The sequence below is a fragment of the Pipistrellus hanaki genome (assembly GCF_964339955.1).
Source record: "Pipistrellus hanaki genome assembly, chromosome: 9".
Lineage (NCBI taxonomy): Eukaryota > Metazoa > Chordata > Mammalia > Chiroptera > Vespertilionidae > Pipistrellus > Pipistrellus hanaki.
This window is the reverse complement of record NC_140511.1, coordinates 27,354,469-27,376,334: the sequence shown is the minus strand read 5'-3', so window position 1 is coordinate 27,376,334 and position 21,866 is coordinate 27,354,469. Positions and strand designations below refer to the sequence as shown.

Sequence of the window (21,866 nt, the reverse complement as noted above, 5' to 3'; positions counted from 1 at the left end):
ATCTTTTTCCATTTCTTAAATCTTCAATCATCAGTATATCTTTGCTTTAAATATATTTTTTATATATACCAAGTGGCCAGATTATTATGACCACCCACCCCATCAGTACTTCATTGGGCCACCTTTTGCCTTCAATACTGTGGCGATTCTTCTTGGCATTGACTCCATGAGATGTTGAAAGGTGATGCGAGGAATCTCAGCATTTGATGTGTATATCACCAAAGCCTCACACTTTTAGTATAAGACCTCTTCCTCCAACTACACCTGGTGCCCTCAGCCAAGATGCCTTCTCCTAAGAATCACCTGACTCTGCCAGGGTTGGAGGGAAAGTTTGGGGTCTTTGTGTAGACTAACTTTGAACAAATCTCCTTTTTTCTAACTCCACCTTCACAATTACTTCCAGAAGAACCTGGTTATATCAACTCTTGAGCTTTATGGGCATTTGAGTTGAAGTTATATTGATTCTTAGGTGCTCTGTTGATATCTTATAATTCAACATTCCCAGGTATGCTCAGCCAGTTGCCACTCACTCAACTTTCCCCCTTTGTTGTTGCTCTTGACTATGCTCACTTTCTCTCCCCACTGGGAATTTAGTTCTTTTTCCTTTACTATTGTTTTTTCACCACCAGGAGCATGTGTCATGAGTTCCTTTCTCCATCATTGATCAGAAATCCTTATTCAAATAATCATGGTCTGAGCCAACACGTCAGGATGTCAAGGGTTTAGCATGACATCTGGGTTTGTCACCATTCTTATTCAGTGAGGAGCTGGGGTGACATATCCCCAGGACCATGGCTAATTCATGCACATGGACTCAAATTATCTTATCATTCTAGGTGTAGCTGAGATTAGTTCTTGTCATTACTGCAGATGGTTAGACTAGTGGGCAGAGGGTCAAATTCCAAGCCTCACTTGGAAGTAGAGTAAGATATCCTTATTTGAATGTGGAATCTTCTCCTCCTTTTTTTTTTTTTTAATATATTTTATTGATTTTTTTTTTTTTTTAAAGAGGAAGAGAGAGGGATAGAGAGTTAGAAACATCGATGAGAGAGAATCATCGATCAGCTGCCTCTTGCACACCCCCTACTGGGGATGTGCCCACAACCAAGGTACATGCCCTTGACCGGAATCGAACCCTGGACCTTTCAGTCCGCAGGCCAACACTCTATCCATTGAGCCAAACCGGTTTCGGCTTCTCCTGCTTTTTGTTTTGCTAATACTAGCATGTAGGGCCCATCTTCGATAGTTGTAAGTCTCCTAATCCTAGATACTTAATCAGAATCTATCAGGGTGCTGCAGAAAAAGGTAGAAGATTGAACCAGTAATTCAATAGACTTGACTCTGAAGTTCTAAAGGTGTGGAACAGTCTATAAATCTAACCATAAAATATGCACTTTTATTGCTATGTAAGAATGTACTTTCAGGCCCATGTAGCAAATTTACAACTGCCAGGCTGGGGGAGATATCCCACTGATGGCTGCAGCGTGGGCAGACTCTCAGCGATGGGCAAGAACAGCTAAGCAGAGTGCCTGGGGGCCATGTAGGAGTAGGTCAATCTCTGCTGTGGTCTATCAGGATGGCATGCCATCCTGCCTGGGGCCAGGCCACCCACGGAAATAGAGAGTAGTTAGGGTGTTAGATACACAAGTAGTACATTTCCTGACACTCATGGCTCACCTTGGATATTTGCATGTGGGGATTGGGAACTGAAAGAACTTTTTGCTATCTGTGTTGCTTGACTTTTTGCAGAGTTGACACGTTATCTAGGTATGCATTTATATATAAAAACCAAGGATTGAGAGCATGTAACTTTTTGAAAGTTTTGCCAATTGGATGGGTAAAATAGTATTCTATTGCTATTTGAACAGAAATACCTTTGTTTATAAAGTTGTGCTTTTTTCCTAACCATGGGTTTACTGGCCATTTGTATTTTTTTTTTTTTTCATGAATGTGTTCTTTCACTTATTCAAAAATATTTATTGGTCACCTATTAGCCATGGGGAAATAGGGATAATGAGACAGACAAGGTCCCTTTCCATCTCATAAAGCTCATAATTTAGAGGAAGTAGACAAACATTAAATAAATAATTTTTGTGATATTTCTAGAGGTTAAAGGAAACATTTTTAGGGACATAAGTAGACATTTATGAGTCAGATCTCTTTGATGATGTTTGGGTTTTCTAAAGATGTATCCTTTATTCACTTCCAATTCATGAGCTGAATCTGACACCATGCCTGATGAATAGCACTGTCAAGTTCTGTGAGATTTGATGGTTGTGCAACCAGCTACCTGATGGCTCTAACTTTGTCCCACAAATGCTCAACTGGATTGAGAGCCGGTGGTTTTGGGGCCACCTAAGCAAGGTAAAGTCTCCCTCATGTTCTTGAAACCACTCCTGTACAATATGAGCACCATGGCATGGCACATTGTCTTGTTGGAAGAAGCCATCTCCATTGGGATACGCCATCAACATGATAGGATGAACTTGATCAGCAACAATACTTAGGTATGTTGTGCTATGCAGACGTTGTTCCACACAAATTAAAAGCCCCAAATCATGCCAGGAAAACATGCTCCAAACCATAATACTGCCCCCACCAGCTTGAAGGGCTGTACTCAATGCATGTGATGTGCATGGTTTCATGCTGTTTCCACAAAATTCTCACTCTGCCATCTTCAGGATGCATCTGGAAACGTGATTCATCAGACCACATGACTTTTTTTCCAATGCTCGACTGTCCAATCCTTGTGCTCCTATGTGAATTGGAGACGTTTTATCTTGGTAACTGCAGATAGCAAAGGTGATCGAACAGGCCTCGGTTTCCATATCCCATAGGATGCAGTGTAGGGTTAATGCAGTGTAGGGCTAATTTGCCTACAAACATCAGGTGGTCATAATAATCTGGCCACTCAGTGTATATTGCTATATCTTTTAAAACCCAACCCATCTTTTCAATGGCTCTGGTGAATCTGGGTGGATGACAGATGGGCAGACCCACCACTGAGCTAGTAGTGCAGCTAGAGGTAGAGGGGTTTCAAGGTAGAGAGACTGCAAAAGAATTTCACAGAGGGAGTTAATTTATTCCAGTCCAAATGAGTTATGCCTGGGAGTTAGGCCTAATCCCCAGAGGCTTAATATGCATTCTGAAAGAGATGAGGTGTTCAGTGTGTGGCCAGCTGTGCCTTGTATCAAAAAGAAGTATTCCTCACAATCAGGAGCACGACCATGGCCAGGGGAAGAGTTTCAGTGCTGGGGCTGTGGGGGGCGAGGGGGTTCCCCAAGACAGACAACCTTCATATAACCACAGGGAAGGGAATGACAAAGGAGCGAGCCTTCATCATGGCATGCCTGAGCATCCACATGCTCATTCTGCTCTCCATTCCTTGCTATATTACCCAATAGCTCAAGGGATTAATTGCTTTTTTTTAAAAGACTGGCTACTTTCCACAGAACTGGCAGGCAGGGGGATAATACAGATGACCCCACTGAAATATACCAACGTCAGAGACTTATGCTTGCAGAATGACGAGAAAATACTCAGAATACTGGTAGCCGAGGACAGACTGGCTATTGAAGAACAAAAAGACCCACACACACAAAAAAATCAGATCTGATAGAGGGAGGCAAAACTTACTCTGAAGCATGGGGGAGAGCAGGACAGGAATCCAGATGAGCAAACCCTCATGCAGCTCTAGTACACACATTCTGGAAGGACCGAGAGGAAGCAACTCATGCTTCCCTGATCCTAAGATTCTGTATCTCACTTTATAGCCTTGGCAAGTCTGTGATAAATATTGTACACAGCAGAATTAGTCACGGTTCCTAAAAAATAAATTGCATTCAAAGTAAGAGACACACCTTCAGGTGTCAGACCACATGGGACATATTCAATACAGAGCTATAAGATGTGTATGTGTGTGTGTGTGTCCGTGTGTGTGTGTGTCACATACATACACATGCATATGATGGCAGACTTCCACAAAGACATCTAAAAGCCACAATTTCAAGAGATTTCCTTCTTTTTCTTCCTGTAGTGAGTTTTGGGGAAAAGAGATGGACAGTCATCTCTTTAATCCTCCTAACAAACCCGAGGCAGATGTTACCCTCTCAGTTTACAGGTGAGTCTGGCTGCAGGTTCCTTCCTGCTGCTTCAGGAGGGATGCAGGAAGGAATGCTGGGCTTGTGTGTTGCTCTTGTCTTTGAACTGCAAGGTAAGCTGCTGGCTTCAGAATCAGCACATACACAAACACATCAGGTGGCGCCTTTTACATGAATGACAATGGTTTCTATTCCTGTTTCTAACCTGATTCCTCTTTTGGAATTTGTTCTCCAAGAAACGTTAGGCTCAGTAATGAGGACTCTGAACGCCAAGAGCCCCGTATCCTACAGCAGAACCCAGCATGACTTCCTGTGAAACTGCTAGTAAATTATTCAGTTTTGCTTGAAGCCACTGAGTAACTGGGACCAATTTGAAAGCTAATGTCTCAAAACAAAAAATTACAGCCCATCCACATGTGACTACTGTTTACCCTGAGAACTGTTACACTGCCCCCAGCAAGACCACAGTGAACTGGCATTTGGTCCCTGCCAGGAGGTGGCTCATGTCCAAGTTGTATTCCTTTGAAACGCCCATTTTCAGCCTGCTTTCACCAAGCCCATCCAGTAATTGCCTTCTGGAAATCCAGTTCAAATCCCCTAGGCCTCCTGATGGACAATGAAGGGAAAACAGGAAGTGAAAATAAGACCCAGAGGCACCTAAAGGGTCTATATTATACAAGGTGTGGTGTGGTGTGTGTGTGGTATGGTGTGGTGTGAGCCTGGTAGGTAAAGCCGCAGGAGGTAGGCCTGGATGCATGTTCTGTGAGCTGAACACACAGACAAGAAGGGAGGGAATGGCTATTGAGCACCTAAAATGCACTAGGCGTGATGTTGACACCGCTGTAATTAGCTCGTTATTAATAACAGGAAAGGAGCAAAGGCGTGTCATTTGGGCAGCTTCACCAGGAAGCTGTCATTTCACACTCCCCAGGGAACCACCGGTCCATTCCCTGCAGATCCCTGGGGGAAGGGCCTGGACCGAGGGGAAGATGGGTGCGCGCACAGTGAGTCAGGGTGACGTCAGGAGTGTGCTTACTGCCAGTCAAGCCTGGGATCGTCCATCCGCCAGAGGGGGTGGGCCCATGACAAACCCATGAAAATTTGGGAATACATAATCCCCAAACAACAGAGTTCGCTCACACCTGGGCAGGAAAGATTTCTGCCGACTGGGAGAGTGAAGTGGAGGAAGTCAGTTACGAAGAGGTAGTAGATCTTCATGCTGAAGAGCGTGAACTCTGAAACCAGACCGGCTGGGTTTAAGTCGCTTCTCCTGTTTTGCTGCAAAATAATCCCACGTGGTGTGCACCGGAGTGTCTGGGGGTGTGAGGCCATCCAGATGGATGAGCGGGAGTGGCCGAGGGTGGAGTTTGCGGAAGCGGGTCAGTGGGTCCCTGCCGGATACCGCAGTATGCCGTTTCTGTGTATGTTGCTGAATGAAACCAAAAAGCCCTGAGGCTCCTGAGAACCGCATAAAGGGGATGGAAATAGGAACCTAAGAGGAATGTTATGCGACCAGCCTCTGCATGTGCCAATCATTTCAGTAATTCTCGTTCCAGGGCCATGGGCACTTGAGGGCAGGGTGGCACGGAGTCTCCCACTGGGAGGCCCAGGATCTCCGAGCATCAGCGGGAGTCCGTCCTTTCAACAGCTGCTTTGTCTTCCTGAGACTCACTCAGAGAGGCCCCAGGTTCTCAGGAACAGCCTGGCGGTCCATGAGCGCATCCTGCAGCCTCCGAGATTAGAACAGCTCCCCCCCCCCCCCCCCCTCCCGCCTCTCCATCTCTCTGTAATCAGCAATGCTGCTCCGTCAGGAAACCGGACAGAGCTACCAATGTCTTTAGGATACAACTCAGCCCCCCTGCCAGCATGGCCAACCTGCATCAGACACTCAGCGGCCCACCCAACAATGTGCATCCTTTCAGCAGGAGCAGAACCCAGCCTGACCTTCCCCTCCAGGCCCGCGTCTTCCTCGCTGTTTGCTGCATGCTATAAAAAGCACCGCTCCAATTAGAACTCTTATTTTGCTGAGACAGACCAATTAACACACCCTCGCTGCCCTCTCCAGATCCTCTCCGTCTTAAAATGATCTGGTCAAAAAGCACAAAGTGATTCACAGCAGGGAGTGGGGGGGTGGAGGGTGGGAGGGGAGAAAGTGTGCAGGGATCCGCCTGAGGAGGGAGCCCCGGGGACAGACAGCGCCGCTGGCAAAACCAGATACACACCCAGTGGTTAAAGGCTATCATCTCCTTTATTCGAAAAATAAATATTTCACTTTTGATTCGACATCTTTAAAATCACATTAAGCACAGAGAAGAAATACAGTCCCTTTGGAAATCGTGGACACGGGTGGGAAAAGAGTCATGTTTGACACAATGAGGGGGGGGGGGGGGTTTGAGCACTGATTCCGATGCATTCGTGATCCCGACGCCCCTCCTCTCGCCAGGGGGGGCTGCACATGGGTTTTAGGAGAGAAACACATACACACACACACCCCGCTTCGAAGTCTGAAAGGCACATGAAGTGGACCATAAGGTGTATGGCACATTCACTGGATAAAACGTTCCCTTATTCCCTCCCAAGAAAAGTGGAAAAAACTTTAATCAAGTCAAAGAGCAGAGAAGACAGGTAGGTGCCCCTGCTCGGAGCTCAGCTTCGGGAAGATCTCTGAGGACGCAGGCCGTGTCTCCGAGGTGTCCCCGCCGCCAGGCTCACTCGGTGACGGTGGGGCGCGTGGCCACGTACACGAACACCACGATCAGCAGCACCACCACGGCCAGCGTGGGCAGCACCACCGTGGTGATCTGCTGCCGGGCCTCCTGCATGGCCTGCTTCCGCTCCTTCTTGTCCTTGGACGTCTCCTTCTTGGGCTTCCCCTTGAGCTGCCGCATCTTTCCCAGGGGTGCGAGGAGGGCGGGTCCAGAGAGGGCTCGGAAGCAAGGGCCACACTCCACGGGCCAAGGCACAGGACCTGCTGCAGAGAGAACAGTGGTCAAGGACGAATGGAACGAAAGGAATGAGAAATCGTAAAAGTAAAGGCAAATGCTAAGCTAGGGAAACTATCTGCAGCTCGTAAGGAGTTAAGAACAGCAGAGGGTTAACATCAGCCTCCCTAAGTGTGGGCAGGGGGGGAGCTGGATACACCAGGGTAACACCGCCACCCCACCTGTGCCGTGAACGGGTCGTGGTTGTGCTGGGACAGCGCCTCTCAGCCCCTTGGGCAGCTGGGTTCCACAGAAACACCATCACTGCAAAAGCACTCACCTCGCTGCCTCCACTCCCAGGAGAGGGGGGCACATTTCTCCTTTCCAAGGCTCTACCTGCTTACTCGGCGGTGCTAGATTGCGGTGCTAGATTCCAGGCTCCCCGGCCGAGCTCCAGGATCAGACCACAGACAACCTGCAGGCTTCAGGCCCATGGCTGCCCGCCCAGCCGCCCGCCCAGATGCCTGACCTCAGGCCAGCACAGCCTCTCTGGCACTGCAGAGGGCTCGGAGGCACCAACGTCTCCCATCTCCCGTTGGTTCCTTTACCACCCACGCCGGCTTCCCAGAGTGGAGTCTGGGTCAGCCTATGAAAGGAGACGCCGAAGCCTGTGGTCCTGCCACCCACCTAACCTAAGGCTCTCAGCTCAGGGTTCTCGTAAGTTCTGTAGCCCGGGGAGGGTGCTTGGGTGGTGAAGCAGTGCAGACAGGGGCCTGGGGAGGAATAAAACCCAGGAAAACTACAGAGCAACAGCTCTATACAAGTCTGACCCTTAGCTTTAAAAAGCAACAGAGTGCTCGCCCAGCCCATGTGGCTCAGTGGTTGAATGTCGCCCTATGACCCAGGAGGTCATGGTTTTATTCCCAGTCAGGGCACATGCCTGGGTTTGATCCCCAGTAGGGGGCATGCAAGAGCAGCCAATCAAATGGTCTCTCATCATTGATGTTTCTCTCCCTCTCCCTCTCTCTGAAATCAATAGAAAAGAATATATAGCCCTGGCTGGTTTGGCTCTGTGGCTAGAGCGTCAAACTTCGGATTGAAGGGTCCCAGGTTCAATTCCGGTCAAGGGCACATGCCTGGGTTGCGGGCTTGATCCCTAATTGGGGGTGTGTAGGAGGTAGCCGATCAATGACTCTCTCTCAACATTGATGTTTCTATCTCTCTCTTCCTCTCTGAAACCAATAAAAAAATATTTTTTTAAAAAAGAATATATATGTATGTGTGTGTGTATCCTATATAATAAAAACCCAGCAACCGAACAGTGGAATGACCAGAATGACCGATTGACCAGTCTCTATTAGATGCACTGACCACCAGGGGGCAGATGCTCAATGTAGGAGTTGCCCCCTTGGTGGGTCAGTGCATTACTACAGTGGGAGTGCCGCTTGGCTGACCAGGATGAGCGGCTGCTCCCACTGCAAACCCCGAGCTTATGGGCAGGTACCTGGGCTCCTTGCCCCAGGCTCCTCCTCCTCCACATTCCCTGCGGCCTCCTCTGGATGCCCTCAGGCCACGCAGCATCATCGCAGGGCTAGCAGGCTAGGAGGCAAGTTTGTGGCCGCTGTGGGACTGAGGCCTACTCCACCACCTCTCAGTGGACTTGGCCCTGACCTGGTCCCCTGGAGAGGCAAGTCCTCCAGTTCCACAAAAGATGCTGGACCAGGGAGCAGCCACTCAGAGGGCAGGTCCACGGTCACTCAGCTAATGGGGATGAGCGGCACTCTCACAGCTGGCCGATCCCCGCAGGCAACGCCCCCCAGTGCACGAATCCCGTGCACCAGGCCTCTAGTACACACACACACACACACACACACACACACACACACACACATGCACGCACACGCTCGTGCGCACATATATATTTAGAACACAACAGAAATACACTTTGGCTGACGTAAATTGAGGAGTTTGCTCAAAGGTCTCTGGCATGTCCCAGGATCCCAGAAAAGCTGGAGGACCAGACTCAGGAAATGAGTAAGACCAGAGCCCATCTCACACCATAGGCCACAAGGATGCCACAGGTTGCAGCACCACCTGGACACTGGACACAGGAGCTGCAGGCCCTGAGGCCACTGCCCCTACTCTTGGAAATCTGATTCTGCAGCATCACCAGCTCCCATGTGCATCTGACCAGTGGAGCAGGGGCCCAGCATGCCCCCAGCCCAGCCTTCCACCCTCCATCGTAGGTGGAGTATTGAAGGAGTGGGCATTGGATAGGGGGCAGAAAAATAAAGACGGATGTCCACCCTCCTCTCCCGGGAGACTGGCATGGAGTTAGGAGCTCTCAGAGGCAGAAGAGCAGCGTGTGCCACCACTCCTCTGACAAAGAGGCTCCGTAGCAGGATGCTGTGTGCCCAGTGTGTCCTCGGGCACCGGGGGCCTGCCCCGCCAATGAGGAAGGTGACACTGACATCTGAGTGACCGTGGGAGGAGGAAGACTGAGGAATGTGATCCCGGAGTTGGGAAAGGTCTCACACGATACTTTCCTGTGGGTAGGATGATCTCTTCCGTAGGGACCCCAGAACTGTTTGTGTGCTATCCGCACTCAGGCAGAGATTCTTATGTGCAAGATGACGACTATCACTCCCTTGGGATGACATAATACCAGCCAAAAGCAACTATTAAAAAGGTCAGGGCAACCCTATTGTGTGATTTCCATTAGGCTTTTAAAAATACCCACTGTTAGTTTCTTAAGACCTGACAGGTGTAGAAACCCCTGGCTTTACCAGTTTTCCCTTTTCAGATCTTTCAAAGAACTTCAGACCGAGCTGACTGCAAACTCAGGACGTACCCGCTGCTGGGGCAGGTCACCTCGCTTCACTCAGCCTCAAGGTCATCCCCTGAACAATGAGAACTATTTCTCTCATGGAGGATGGTGCACAGGTGGTGTCTGCCCACCCTCAGAAAAGCAGGCCAGGCCGGCTGAGCTCCACAGAGCCGCTTCCTCTCCGCACCCCTCACCCGCTCCCTGATCCTGGGCAGAGCTCACTGAGCTTCTCTATACCAGGTGGGAGGAGGGAACAATGACAGGGCCCTGCCCCCTCCTCACAGGACCATGGTGAGGAGGAGACAAGAATCTGGGCCACATGGTGTGTGGCCCAGAGAAGGCGCCAACCCACCGTAGTGACACTACTAACTTCTCCCAACAGCCTGAGAGTCAGACAGAGTGGGCTTATCCTCCCACTTTAGGGATGAGAAAACCAAGGAGCAAGAGGAAAAATGTCTTGTCAGTGTCGATCCACCTGTGTATACTCTCAGTGGCTTCCCACAGAGCAGTGGGCAGCCTCCCTTGTCCAAAGCTTTGAGCCACGGCCCACTTTCTCCCCGATATGTCCTCACAAAATCATTTTCAAAGATGCAAGCCATTAGCAGCACTCTGACTTGTAGCCATTTTCCCCTTCAGGCTTGAGAATAAATGGAGGACCTCGCAGTGGCTGGCACAGGACTGCAGGCAGGCAGCCCCGGGGACCCAGAGGAAAGAAGGCCCCCATGCCCTAACCAGTTTGGCTCAGTGGATAGAGCATCGGCCAGCAGACTGAAGGGTCCCAGGTTCAATTCCGGTCAAGGGCATGTACATTGGTTGCGGGCACATCCCCAGTAGGGGGTGTGCAAGAGGCAGCTGATTGATGACTCTCTCTCATCGATGTTTCTAACTCTCTATCCCTCTCCCTTCCTCTCTGTAAAAAATCAATTGAAGAAGAAGAAGAAGAAGAAGAAGAAGGTGGCCCCGGCAGGCTGGCTAGCAGCACCAGCCCAGTGTTCACCCAGCTCCTGGCGCTGCTGCCCGCATCTCCTCACGTGGGTGCGGCTGACATTCCCAGGCCCCAGCTGACGTGATGACCAGCTCTTGACGTCTGTAACACGCAGTTCCGGGAGGCTTGGAAAAAGGCCTTGAGTTGCTGGCAACAGTGGAGGTTAGGTCAGGATCTAAAGGGCACCGCGGTTTGAATTCCAGGTCCTTCTTTGGGCCAATGTGGATGGCTTCCTGTCCTCCCTCACCTGTGCTGTGGGCCTCAAACCACAGCCCTGCTCTCCCCGGGGCAGAGCATCAGAGGGAGCCCATCCGAGATGACACGTGAGGGGCAGGACAGGGACCAGCCAGGACGGACATGGGGACGAGCAGCAGGCAGCGAGGGTGGAAGGACTCCCGGATACATCCTCACAAAACCATTTTAAAAGATGTGAGCCATTAGCAGCACTCTGATTTGTAGCCATCTTCCCCTCCAGGCCTGTGAATAAACTAAATGAATATACTAAAATGGTGAATAAACTAAAATAATCTGGAGGAGGTGTGGGGGGAGGCAGGTAATGCAGGGGCTCAGACCATGGTGAGGAGTCGGGGGTTATTCCAAGAGCAGCCTGAGGCATGGAGGGGCTTCACCCCGGGAAGCACATGTGCTGTCCCCGGAGAGTGGGGCACAGGGAATGCAAAGGGAGGCTCTTGGAGCAGGTCAAGGAGGGAGGGTCAGTGTTGATGGAGAGGAGGGTGGAGTCGGGTCATATCTGGGGGGTACACCTGACAGGACCTCCTGACAGATCAGACACGGTAATGAGGGAATGGGAGGAGTCGCAGGCGGACCTAAGGTTCGGAGTTTGAGCAACTGGTGGGTGGTGATGCTGTCTCACGAGATGGAGGAGGGTGGGGTGTGCATTTGAGGAAGGGCATGAGGTGCTCCGTTCACACCTAGCCCCGTATGGAGACGCCTATTAGACATCTCCGTGGAAACACCAAGGCGGTGATGAGGGGCTCAGTGAGCCAGGAGCTCAGTATGGGCTGCAGATCTGTACTAGGAAGTCACAGCCAAAGGCGGGGGGAGCTCAGGGAGGGCAGGCGGGAGGAGGAAAGGGCCTGGCCGTCAGAGGACAGGCAGAGGAAGCCAGCACAGGAGCCCGGGGAGAAGAGGCAGGTGCAGAAGAGAATGAGGAGCCCCCGGGACCACGAGAGTCAGGAAGGGCACCAAACTCCACCGAGAGACAAAGAAGCTAAAGAAGCATCTAGAGCAGTGTTTCCCAACCTTCTCTCATGATGAGAATCACCTGGTGGAGTTGTTAAAACACAGATTCCTGAATCCCAACTAAGAAGTGCTAAACTAGAATTTTTGGGAACATATAGGTAAAATTGCATACCTAACTTAGTGCTCTGTATATAACATCTGTGTTAGAGCACTAGTTAAGTATACAATTTTACCTATATGTTCCCAAAAATTCTAGTTTAGCACTTCTTAGTTGGGATTCAGGAATCTGTGTTTTAACAACTCCACCAGGTGATTCTCATCATGAGAGAAGGTTGGGAAACACTGATCTAGAGGACTCTGCCACGTGGAGATGTGACCTGAGTAATGTCAGCGGAGTGAGAGTGAGGTTCAGATGAGGCGTGGACCACAGCGCGTTACTTGTCTGAGAGAGAGAAGCTCGTGCCTGAATATAAAGGCTCACACTGCTTCCTCCGTTGAGAAAGTTTTGCCCCTAAAAAGATGTCAGCTGAACTAAATTATGCAGAGTACACCGCTGATTTACATTCTGGAGCGGACTCCTTAGTTTTCTAACAACTTGTGATCGATGGTCTGCACACCGACACTTCCACTAGCACTCCCGTAGACCCGGGTCTGAATTTCTCCCAGAACACCACGTGGGGCCGAGAGAGAAAGGAGAGGATGTTTGAGGGTCCACAGAATGGGATGCGGAAAAAAGAGAGGGATTCTGTAGGACAGCTTCGCCTGTGAGAGAAGCACAGGCACAAATTCGAATCCAACGAGAGGGGAGGTGGAGGGGACGGGTACAGGAGGCAGGTCTGTTCTGGTGGGAACGGGAGGGATCTATTTTCTCAGCGAAGGGAAAGGGCTCTGCCTTACGTCTGGGAGTTGGGAAGCAGGCTTGAGCAAAGAAGAACCATGGCCCAGCCAGCTTGACTCAGTGGCTGAGCATCGACTTATGAACCAGGAGTTCACAGTTCGTTTCCTGGTCAGGGCACATGTCCGGGTTGCGGGCTCCATCCCCAGTGTGGGGTATGCAGGAGGCACCCAATCACTAATTCTCTCTTATCAATGATGTTTCTCTCTCTCCCCCTCTCCCTTCTTATCTAAAACTAATAAAGCTATATTAAAATAAAATTAAAATAAAAAGAAGGCCTGGAAATAACCCTCTTGCAGAGTGAAAAAGCCAACAACATAGCAGGGAAACATCAGTTCTTCTGATTGATGCTCTTAACTACATGCTTAATATCCAGGTCCCACCTCTTCCTATCAAATGGTCTGGCCTCAGCCCACTGGACCAGATGGGATTGGCTCATCCAGACTCTGCCGGGAGCTTAAAATGTGTGGCCTGCCTTGGAAAGGTAAGCGGGGCCTCTATTTCAGAAATCTAAACTAAGAAACAAGAACGGACACTGAGGTTGGACAGTCACACAGATGTAGGCACCGCGGAAGCCCCCGATGCCACATGCACCAGACAACAGAGGAAGCCAGGTGGGGAGAGAAATGGGAGCAGCGGGGAGGACCCCTGACTCGGAGAGAGGGGACTCCGCTCTTGTCTCTCTAGTGCAGTCCCTGCAAGGCCCAGCTCTATGAAAGCTCCTGTCCTTCGGTTACGTTGACCTGTTTCTGTATCGTACAATAGACACCGCTTTTACCCTGAGCTGGCTCCAGTAGACCTCTGGATCGTCCAATGAAAAGAGCCCAGGCTAAAGAGCATCCGCTCTTACAAATGGGAAATCCACAGGCGTGCCACTGTCACAAAATGAGGGAGAGGCGAGGTCAAAGATCAAACCCACATCTGCCTGACCCCCAAGCCTAAACAGTCCCATCCTTCTGTGCCAGCCACACATACCTTCCAAGCCCTTCACCCACGGTGGGGCCACATCACTGCTCACCGGTCCCCGGCAGAGAGGAGGGTGAGGATGAGGCTCACACGGCACAGCCTGGCTTCTTTCCCACCAAACAGTCCAGGCGGCTGGAGAAGACCCTAGATGAGTTCCCGCTTCCCAACCACAGCTGCCCTCTGGCCACCCACTGCCTCTGGGTCCCTAACCAGGGAAACGGAAGATGTCACAAAGAGCTGAGTTCCATGTGATTCTGAGGAAACTCCACCTGTTCTGCCCCCTCCCCATCAACACTCATGGCAACTCGTCAGCCCTAGACATTCCAACTGGTCCCCAGTATGAAGGGGAAGGATGCAGGGAGGCAGAGAGAAACCGGGAGAACACATTCTTTGATAGAACTGTTGTGAAATTCATAATTTTTTTCCGATTATAGCTTTCCAGTCTTTTTCCCCCTATATATGTGTATGTATATATGTGTATATGTGTGCATGTGTGTATATATATAGCATATATGTATATGTACACATTGAATTCTTTATATATATTTTTCTCAAATTTAGAGACTATAATGAGATGAATCCTATCAGGGAAACAAACAGCAGGATCAGAGGTAAGAACAAGGGTCTGAAATCAGGTTTGAGCCTCAGCTCTGCTGGGTCCAGCTATATGACCTTGGATAAGGTACTTAATCTCTCACGTCCTGACTTTCCTCCTCTGCAAAATGGAATAAGGAAACCAGCTCTATAGAGTAACTGAAAAAATTATACAACATGTATGATCCGAAGCATCTAGTAAACTCTGTGGACAAGGCCACGCCAAATGCTCCATAAATGGCACACGGACGGTGCCGATGGGTACTAGACTTACCCGAGTGATCACTCCGTAAGTTATATAAATGCCTAACCACTCTGCTGTGAACCTAAACTAATATAATATTGTGGCAATTGAAATTTTTTCCCCCCGAGTTTTAAAAAATAATAGCTAAAAAAGTGGCGCATAGTAACTTGCTATCCAGGAAGATGTGTCCGGTGGAGACGCACCACATGACCCATAGATAGTGAAATATCTCCGTGTTTCCTCCTTTCTCGGGACAGGTTCGCCAATCTGCTGCTGGGCAGGTTTGCTCAAGGGTCTGATGGGAGAAGAAGGTGGGTTCCAGCTACAGAGGAAAGGTCCAGGATTGTACATCCCACCCCACTCCCTTATCCCAGAACCTGCTACCCAGCACGGCCCGGCAGCCAAGCCACAAGGCATTTATAATGTGGCCATGGTCCAAACTGAGCTGTTTTGCTGTGTGAAGACACTACAAAAAAGAAAAAGAATGTCAAATATCTCGTTATTTTTTTTATACTGATTACATGTTGAAATAATATTTTGGGTATATAGTGAGCGAAATAAAACATATTGTTAGTTCCACCTGTTTTAGTTTTACTGGGTCTCCCCCCCCCCCACTTTGTGCATAGGGAAATTGAGGCACACTAAAGTCTAGGTAACTTCTAAAGTCACCAGGTTAACACATAAGGGAGCTGAGATGAAAATTTCATCCCAAAACCTGTTCCACCCCCCTTTTTAAATGGGCATATGTCACATGGAGACCCTGATTTCATTTCTTTTGGGTATGTACCCCAAAGAGAAAGTGCTAGAGATCCTAATTTTTAAAATTCCCATTCCACTCCCCCCTCCCCTTTAGTATCTGTCAACTTGTTCTCCATATCTATGGGTCTATTTCTGTTTTGTTTATTTGTTTTTTAGATTTATTTAGATTCCACATATAAGTGAGATCATATGGCAATTGTCTCTCTCTGACTTATTTAACTTAGCATGATACACCCTCTTGGTCCAGCCGCATTGTTGTAAATGGTAAGATTTCATTTTTTTATTGCTGAGTAATATTCCATTGTATATACATAACATATTCATCCATTCATCTATTGATAAGCACTTGGGTTGTTTCCATATTTTGGCTATTACTAGTAATGCTGTAATGAACCCAGAGCTGCATATATCTTTTAAAATTAAACGCAAGTTATCTTATGTAGAAACTGTAGAGTTATAGTAGAAATTCTATAGATTAGAAAAAGTTATGGTAAAAAAAAAAGTAAAGTAGCTAGCAACCACTTATAAATACTCATTTCACTCTAAACACAGAAGGAATAACAGTTTTGCAAGATTGTTATTTTACCCATATTTTACATGAAGAAACTAAGATTTAGAAAAGTATGGTGACTTGCCTGTAATCAAAGACTAGTAGGAAAGCAGCACAGTTTCAACCCTGGTGTTAAATCAGCTGCGGAGCCACAGAACACTGGTCACCAACTGGCACAAACACGCAGACACAGAGGAGCTCTATATGCTACCACGGAAAGGTCAGATTTCTCCTGAGATAAGGAGAGAGAACTACATAAGCAAATATCCAGAGAAGAGAGACCATGGGAAGACAAAGAAACAACCCGCATATGAAAGAAAAGCAGGCATCACCAGAAAAGGAAGTAAACGAAATAGAGGCAAGAAACCCATCACAGATAGAATTCAGAGAAATGGTCATAAGGTGGCTGAAATGGTCATAAGGTAGCTGAAAAGAATGGAAGACAAATTCAACAATATGAGTAAGAGCCAAGAGGAAATGAAGAAGAACCAAGAAGAAATGAAAAATGACACCGCTGCTGTAAAGAACTCAATAGAAAGCATCAAGAGTAGACTAGAAGAAGCAGAGGACCACATCAGAAGACAAGGTGGGAAAAAATACCCAAGTAGAGCAGCATCAGAAAAATAAAAATAAAAAGCAGGAGAGTCTAAGGGAGCTTTGGGACAACACGAAACAAAACAACATCCGCATAATAGGGGTTCCAGGAGGAGAGGAAACTCAGCAAGGAATAGAAAACCTGTTTGAAGAAATAATGACAGAAAATTTCCCTGATATAGGGAAAAAAAAAAAAACCCACACAAATCCAAGAAGCTCACAGAGTCCCAAGCGAAAAGAACCCCAAAAGACCAATGTCAAGGCACATTATAATAAATTGGCAAAAACCAACGACAAAATAAGAATCTTAAAAGTGGCCAGAGAGAGACAGAAAGTTACATACAAAGGAATCCATCAGACTAGCAACTGATTTCTCAACAGAAACTTATCAGGCAGAAGGGAATGGAAATATACAAAGTCATGCAAAGGAAGGGTCTGAATCCAAGAATTCTGTACCCAGCAAGGATATCAATCAAAATTGAAGGTGAAATCAGGAGCTTCACAGACAAAAAAGGACTAAGGGAATGTATTACCACCAAACCAGCAATGCAAGAAATGCTAAAGGGTCTGCTGTAAAAAAAAAAAAAAAGAAAAAGAAAAAAGAAAAAAAGAAAAGGAAGCGAAGAAGGAACCCTGGCATTAAATCATAATAAACACTCATCTAGTATTTAATGAATGAACAGTATGAGAATCTGAACTCAGACCAAATTCCAAAGCCCAGAATTCCTCCGTGTGTGACCCCACTGTCCCTCCCAGTCACCCCACAACTAAGAACAGCAACTATCACTTCTAGAAGGCTCACTACCTGTCAGGCAACTGCCCCAAAGCCCTTACAAACACACAAACCTGACCATGGCCTTCATTCCATTTTGCAGACCAGGGGGCTGAGGCTCAGAGAAGGCCCCGGGGGCAAGTCCTCAGTATCGCTGGGGTTTAAATCCATCTCAGAAACTGCTCTTCCCATCCCACACAGCTGCCTCCAGGTGGCCGGGCATATATTTTATTGATTTCTTACAGAGAGGAGGGAAGATGGATAGAAAGTTGGAAGCATCGATGAGAAAGAAACATCGACCAGCTGCCTCCTGCACACCCCCTACTGGGGGGATGTGCCCATAACCAAAGTACATGCCCTTGACCGGAATCAAACCTGGGACCTTTCAGTTCGCAGGCCGACGCTCTATCCACTGAGCCAAACCGGTTTCGGCTTATTGTTCATTTTTTAAAGAATAGTTTTACTGTTGTTTTTTTGTTTGTTTGTTTGGGTTTTTTTTTTGTTTTTAGAGAAAGAAAGGGAGGAGGAGAGATAGAGAGAAACATCTATCGTCTGCCTCCTGCACGGGATACTGGGGATCGAGCCTGCAACCCAGGCATGTGCGTCTGACCGAGAATCGCACTGGCAACCTCCTAATGCATGGGAGGATGCCCCACCAACTGAGCCACCTGGCCAGGACACTTCAGCCCTGGCTTCAAAGATGCCCCACATCCTGTTTGACTTCCCAGCTGGGCCAGGCTACTCGAAAGGCCCCAGGAGGTCACAGGCTGCTGAAGGGTGCACACCGAGCACAGTGTGACCTGGCCTGGTGACCATGGTAAGGGGCTGTGTCAGTTGCACCCCCACCTCCCCGCACAATCAAAGCCAGTGCAGATACCACACGCAGGTGTCAGCTCCCCCAGAAGACCACTCCCAGGGATGGAGGACAGAGGCCGCCCATGGACTCCCACTGACCATCCTCTCCTAAAATGCCGCAGCTCGCCTGTCCTCAGAAAAGGCAGCTGAATGTGCTCCAAGAAAGCAGAGGCATTTTTCTCGTACTTCCAGATCGGGAGCTCAAATGAATAAACAACACAGAAGGACGTCTATGTGGGAGGGTCTCTCCCTTCTCTTCTCGTGGCTGCATCATCATAGTGTTAGCGTTGGAAGGGCTGGACGGCTTCACACTCCATGCTAGGAGCCTGGGAAGCTGCCCTGGGATCAGGGAAACATAAATTGTGTGCTTGAGAGAGAGCAGCAGCTCTGCGGTTCATCAAGTGTGCTGGCTTCACTTTATGTCCCCGGTATGTGGCCATAATGGGGCAGTGATCACTTCACTCCAGTCTGCCGCAGAGCATGGGGGCAGGGGACGGGCAGGCTGCCAGAGAATTGTGCAAGATGGGACTCCTGACACCCGCTAAGCACCTGCTGATAACATGAACGCCTTCCCCGGGAACACAGACATGAACAAACAATGACAGCCACACGCGGGCCAAGGCCAGCTCCAGGGCCGTCCCCTGCTGACCAGCCTCGGAGGTGGAGGGCAGGGGGGCTCACGAACTGACAGCTCGTGGTGGGATGAGAGCTACAGACAGAAGCTGACAGAGACCAAAACACGTGCACTTACTTCTCTCACCAAGGAAAGAAGGAAGAAGAAAATGGGTAATTTCGTTGTCAGCAGAATCAGCTACTCCTAAGTAAAAAAAAAACGAGAACATGAAAGAACCTTTGGGTAGGCTGCTAATTACACATCAAAAGCTAAGGTTCTCAATACATTACATCGCATTCCTTCGGCACACTGGTGTTTTATAAAGTGCTTCCCGAATTCGGTTCATCTTCACAGCAACCCTGCTTGTTACGTGCTGTTGTCCTCATTTAACAGGAAAAAAGGAGAATACCGACCAATGAATAGAGGGCTCCAATCCCCCTCCTGGCACTTCTAGGATCTGGGCCCTGAGCAAGTAACTCAACCTCTCCCAACTTTGAAAACTCTGTCTGTACAAACACCTGTCCTTCACATACTTTTTGAGCGTCTACTCTGTGTCAGGGAACACACTGGGGATGCAGCTGTGAGCAAAACAGGCAAGATATTGCCTTCATGCAGTTTACAGGAAAGGGGGGAAGACTGACAGCTGACCAATGAATAGAATATGTGTCAGATGACGCTGTGTGCTGTGGAGAAAATAAAGGGAGGCACGTCCAGAGGCTGTAAGATTAGAGCAATCAATCAGAAGGCTTCATGAGAAAGTGACACTGCACCAGAGACGCGAAGGAAGAGACAGGTGCAGATTCCTAGGGAAGATCTCCCAGGAGGGCGGGGCATGTGCAAAGGCCCTAAGGTAGCTCCACCCCCACCCCCACCCCAGCCCCAGCATGTCTGAGACGCAGCACTGGAGAGGGCAGAGGGCAGCATTGAGAAGTGACAGAGTGGGAGCAGTTGGAGGGCAAGATGGTGGCCACCAGAGGGCTCTGCTCCTATCTAAAACTAAACACTGTCAAGACTATACAGGGCAAAGGGGCAAGACTGAGGCAAGAAATCAGTGAAGATGCTAATGAATGACTCAGGTGACACATGGCAGCTTGTGCCGGGCAGGGGCAGGTATGGTGAAACGTGGTCAGAGACTGAGTGAGTGCACGCTGAAGGCAGAGTCAGCCTGGGCTACCAGCAGGCTGGAACTGGAGTGTGAAAAAGGAAGACAGACTGAGGCTTTGTGTGCTGAGCACATGGAAGCTGGAGGTGCCATTCAGGGAGCCGGGAGATGCAATGGGGCGGGGTGGGAAGCATGGACATGTCAGGTTTGAGATCCTATTGATTTGAGCAGAGCAGCCAACACTGAGCAGGCACTTGGAAGAATGAGTTGGTTCAGGGAGATGGCTGGGATGCAGGCAGGAACAGGGGAGCTGTCGATGCTGAAAGCCTCGAGGCCGGTGAGTGAGTGCAGACAGAGAAAGGGGCTGAGAACCAAGCCCTGGTGCAATCTAACGAGTAGATCTTGGAAAGCGAAGAGGAGTCAGGAAAAGAGGCGAAAAGGACATGAACGGCAGGAGCTGGCCACTGGACGTGGCCACGTGCGGGTGATGGGTGATGAGAGAACAGCTTGATGGAGAGATGGGAGGGGAAGATGTGAGTAGGTCTTAGAATGGGAAGGAGCAGAGAGAATGGAGACCAGAAGTAGGCAACTCCTCTCAAGACAGGACTCGGAGGCTGAGTCTACGCGGAAATCCCAGTTCTGCCATCCATCGGCCCTCTGCCCTTGGACAAGTTACTTCATCTTTCTGTGCCTCAGATTTCTCATCTGAGAAATGGAGACAATAATCATACCTAGTGAAATGATAAATGAGAATAATGCCTGGTACATACGAGATACTCTGTGTTAGTTGCCATCATCACCCATCACTATCATCGTTACAGTTACACGTCACTTCATGATGGGAATATGTTCTTTATTATTTTTTTTGGGGGGGGGGAATATGTTCTGAGAAATGTGTCACTGTGTGAGTATCATACAGTGCACTTACACACCTAGATAGTGTAGCCTACTACACACCTAGGTATATGGTATAGCCTACTGCCTCTAGGCTACAGCCCTGTGCAGCGTGTTACTGTACTGGACACTGTAAGCAGTTGCAATGCGTTGCGCACAACATTACAAAGGCTCTGACATCACTAGGCAACAGACATTTTTCAGCTCCATTATAATCTACGGGACCACCGTTGTACATGTGGTCAATCACTGATTGAAACATTATTAGGTAATGCATCACACTATTATAAAAATAGGGTCAGACTTAGAACATGAGGACAGGTGTTTCGTTTGCTTGGGAAGTTACAGAATGTGTGCATTGGAGGGAAGACGGACTAGGAGAAGGAACTGAGGGGGAGAGAGAGGCACCAGCTGGGATTGGCCCTGCACTGGGGCCCGATGTGGAGGCAGGAGTTGGTGCAATTTCTCAGAGGTTCTCAGGGAAATGGGAAGAGTATCATCAACTAAGGATGCAGGTTGAGGGAGAAGTCTGAGAAAGAGAAGCTATTAAATAACTGTCCAGGAGGGAAGAACAAATCCATTAGAGGACCACTGTGTCATCCCTGCAGTAACCACAGGACGAGAGCCACCTGTACTCAGAGGTACAGATCTCACAGGGAGGTGAGGCAGGTGCAGGTACAGAGCTGGGGCCTGAGGGTGTTGGATTAACTAGTGCTTGGGGTTCTGTCAGGCCCAGATGACAAAGTGAGAGAAACACAATGTGAGGATTGCATTAGATCACAAAAGAAAAGGGACTGGCACAGGACCAGGCCTCTGAAGCCCTGCTGCTGTCCCCAGAGCTAAAGTGTCCCGTCCCAGGAACCCCTTCCCCCCATAGCCACTCCCCCATCCCCACAAACACAGGGACTTCAGGATCTGAAAACTCTGCGGGACTCTCAATTCTGCTCTTTCCGCCCCTCCCTTTTCAGTTCCGGTTACTGTCACATTTCTCA

General features: G+C 48.9%; 1 protein-coding gene across 10 annotated transcripts in view; it reads right to left on the bottom strand.

The window, feature by feature from the left end:
- Positions 1 to 6,329: 6,329 nt before the first annotated feature.
- Positions 6,330 to 21,866, bottom strand: part of SMCO4 (single-pass membrane protein with coiled-coil domains 4) — a 61,810-nt gene continuing 46,273 nt past the window's right edge. For 4 of the 10 annotated variants that reach the window (XM_084895431.1, XM_084895439.1, XM_084895435.1 and 1 more), the window contains exons 3-4: positions 19,017 to 19,082; positions 6,330 to 7,071 (exon numbers count right to left, since the gene is read on the bottom strand). In XM_084895431.1, coding sequence (XP_084751557.1) covers positions 6,809 to 6,988 — 180 coding nt within the window. In that variant the 5' untranslated portion in view covers positions 6,989 to 7,071; positions 19,017 to 19,082 and the 3' untranslated portion in view covers positions 6,330 to 6,808. The remainder of the gene's footprint in view (positions 7,072 to 19,016; positions 19,083 to 21,866) is intronic. The other 6 variants (XM_084895432.1, XM_084895433.1, XM_084895430.1 and 3 more) reach the window with 3 other exon arrangements.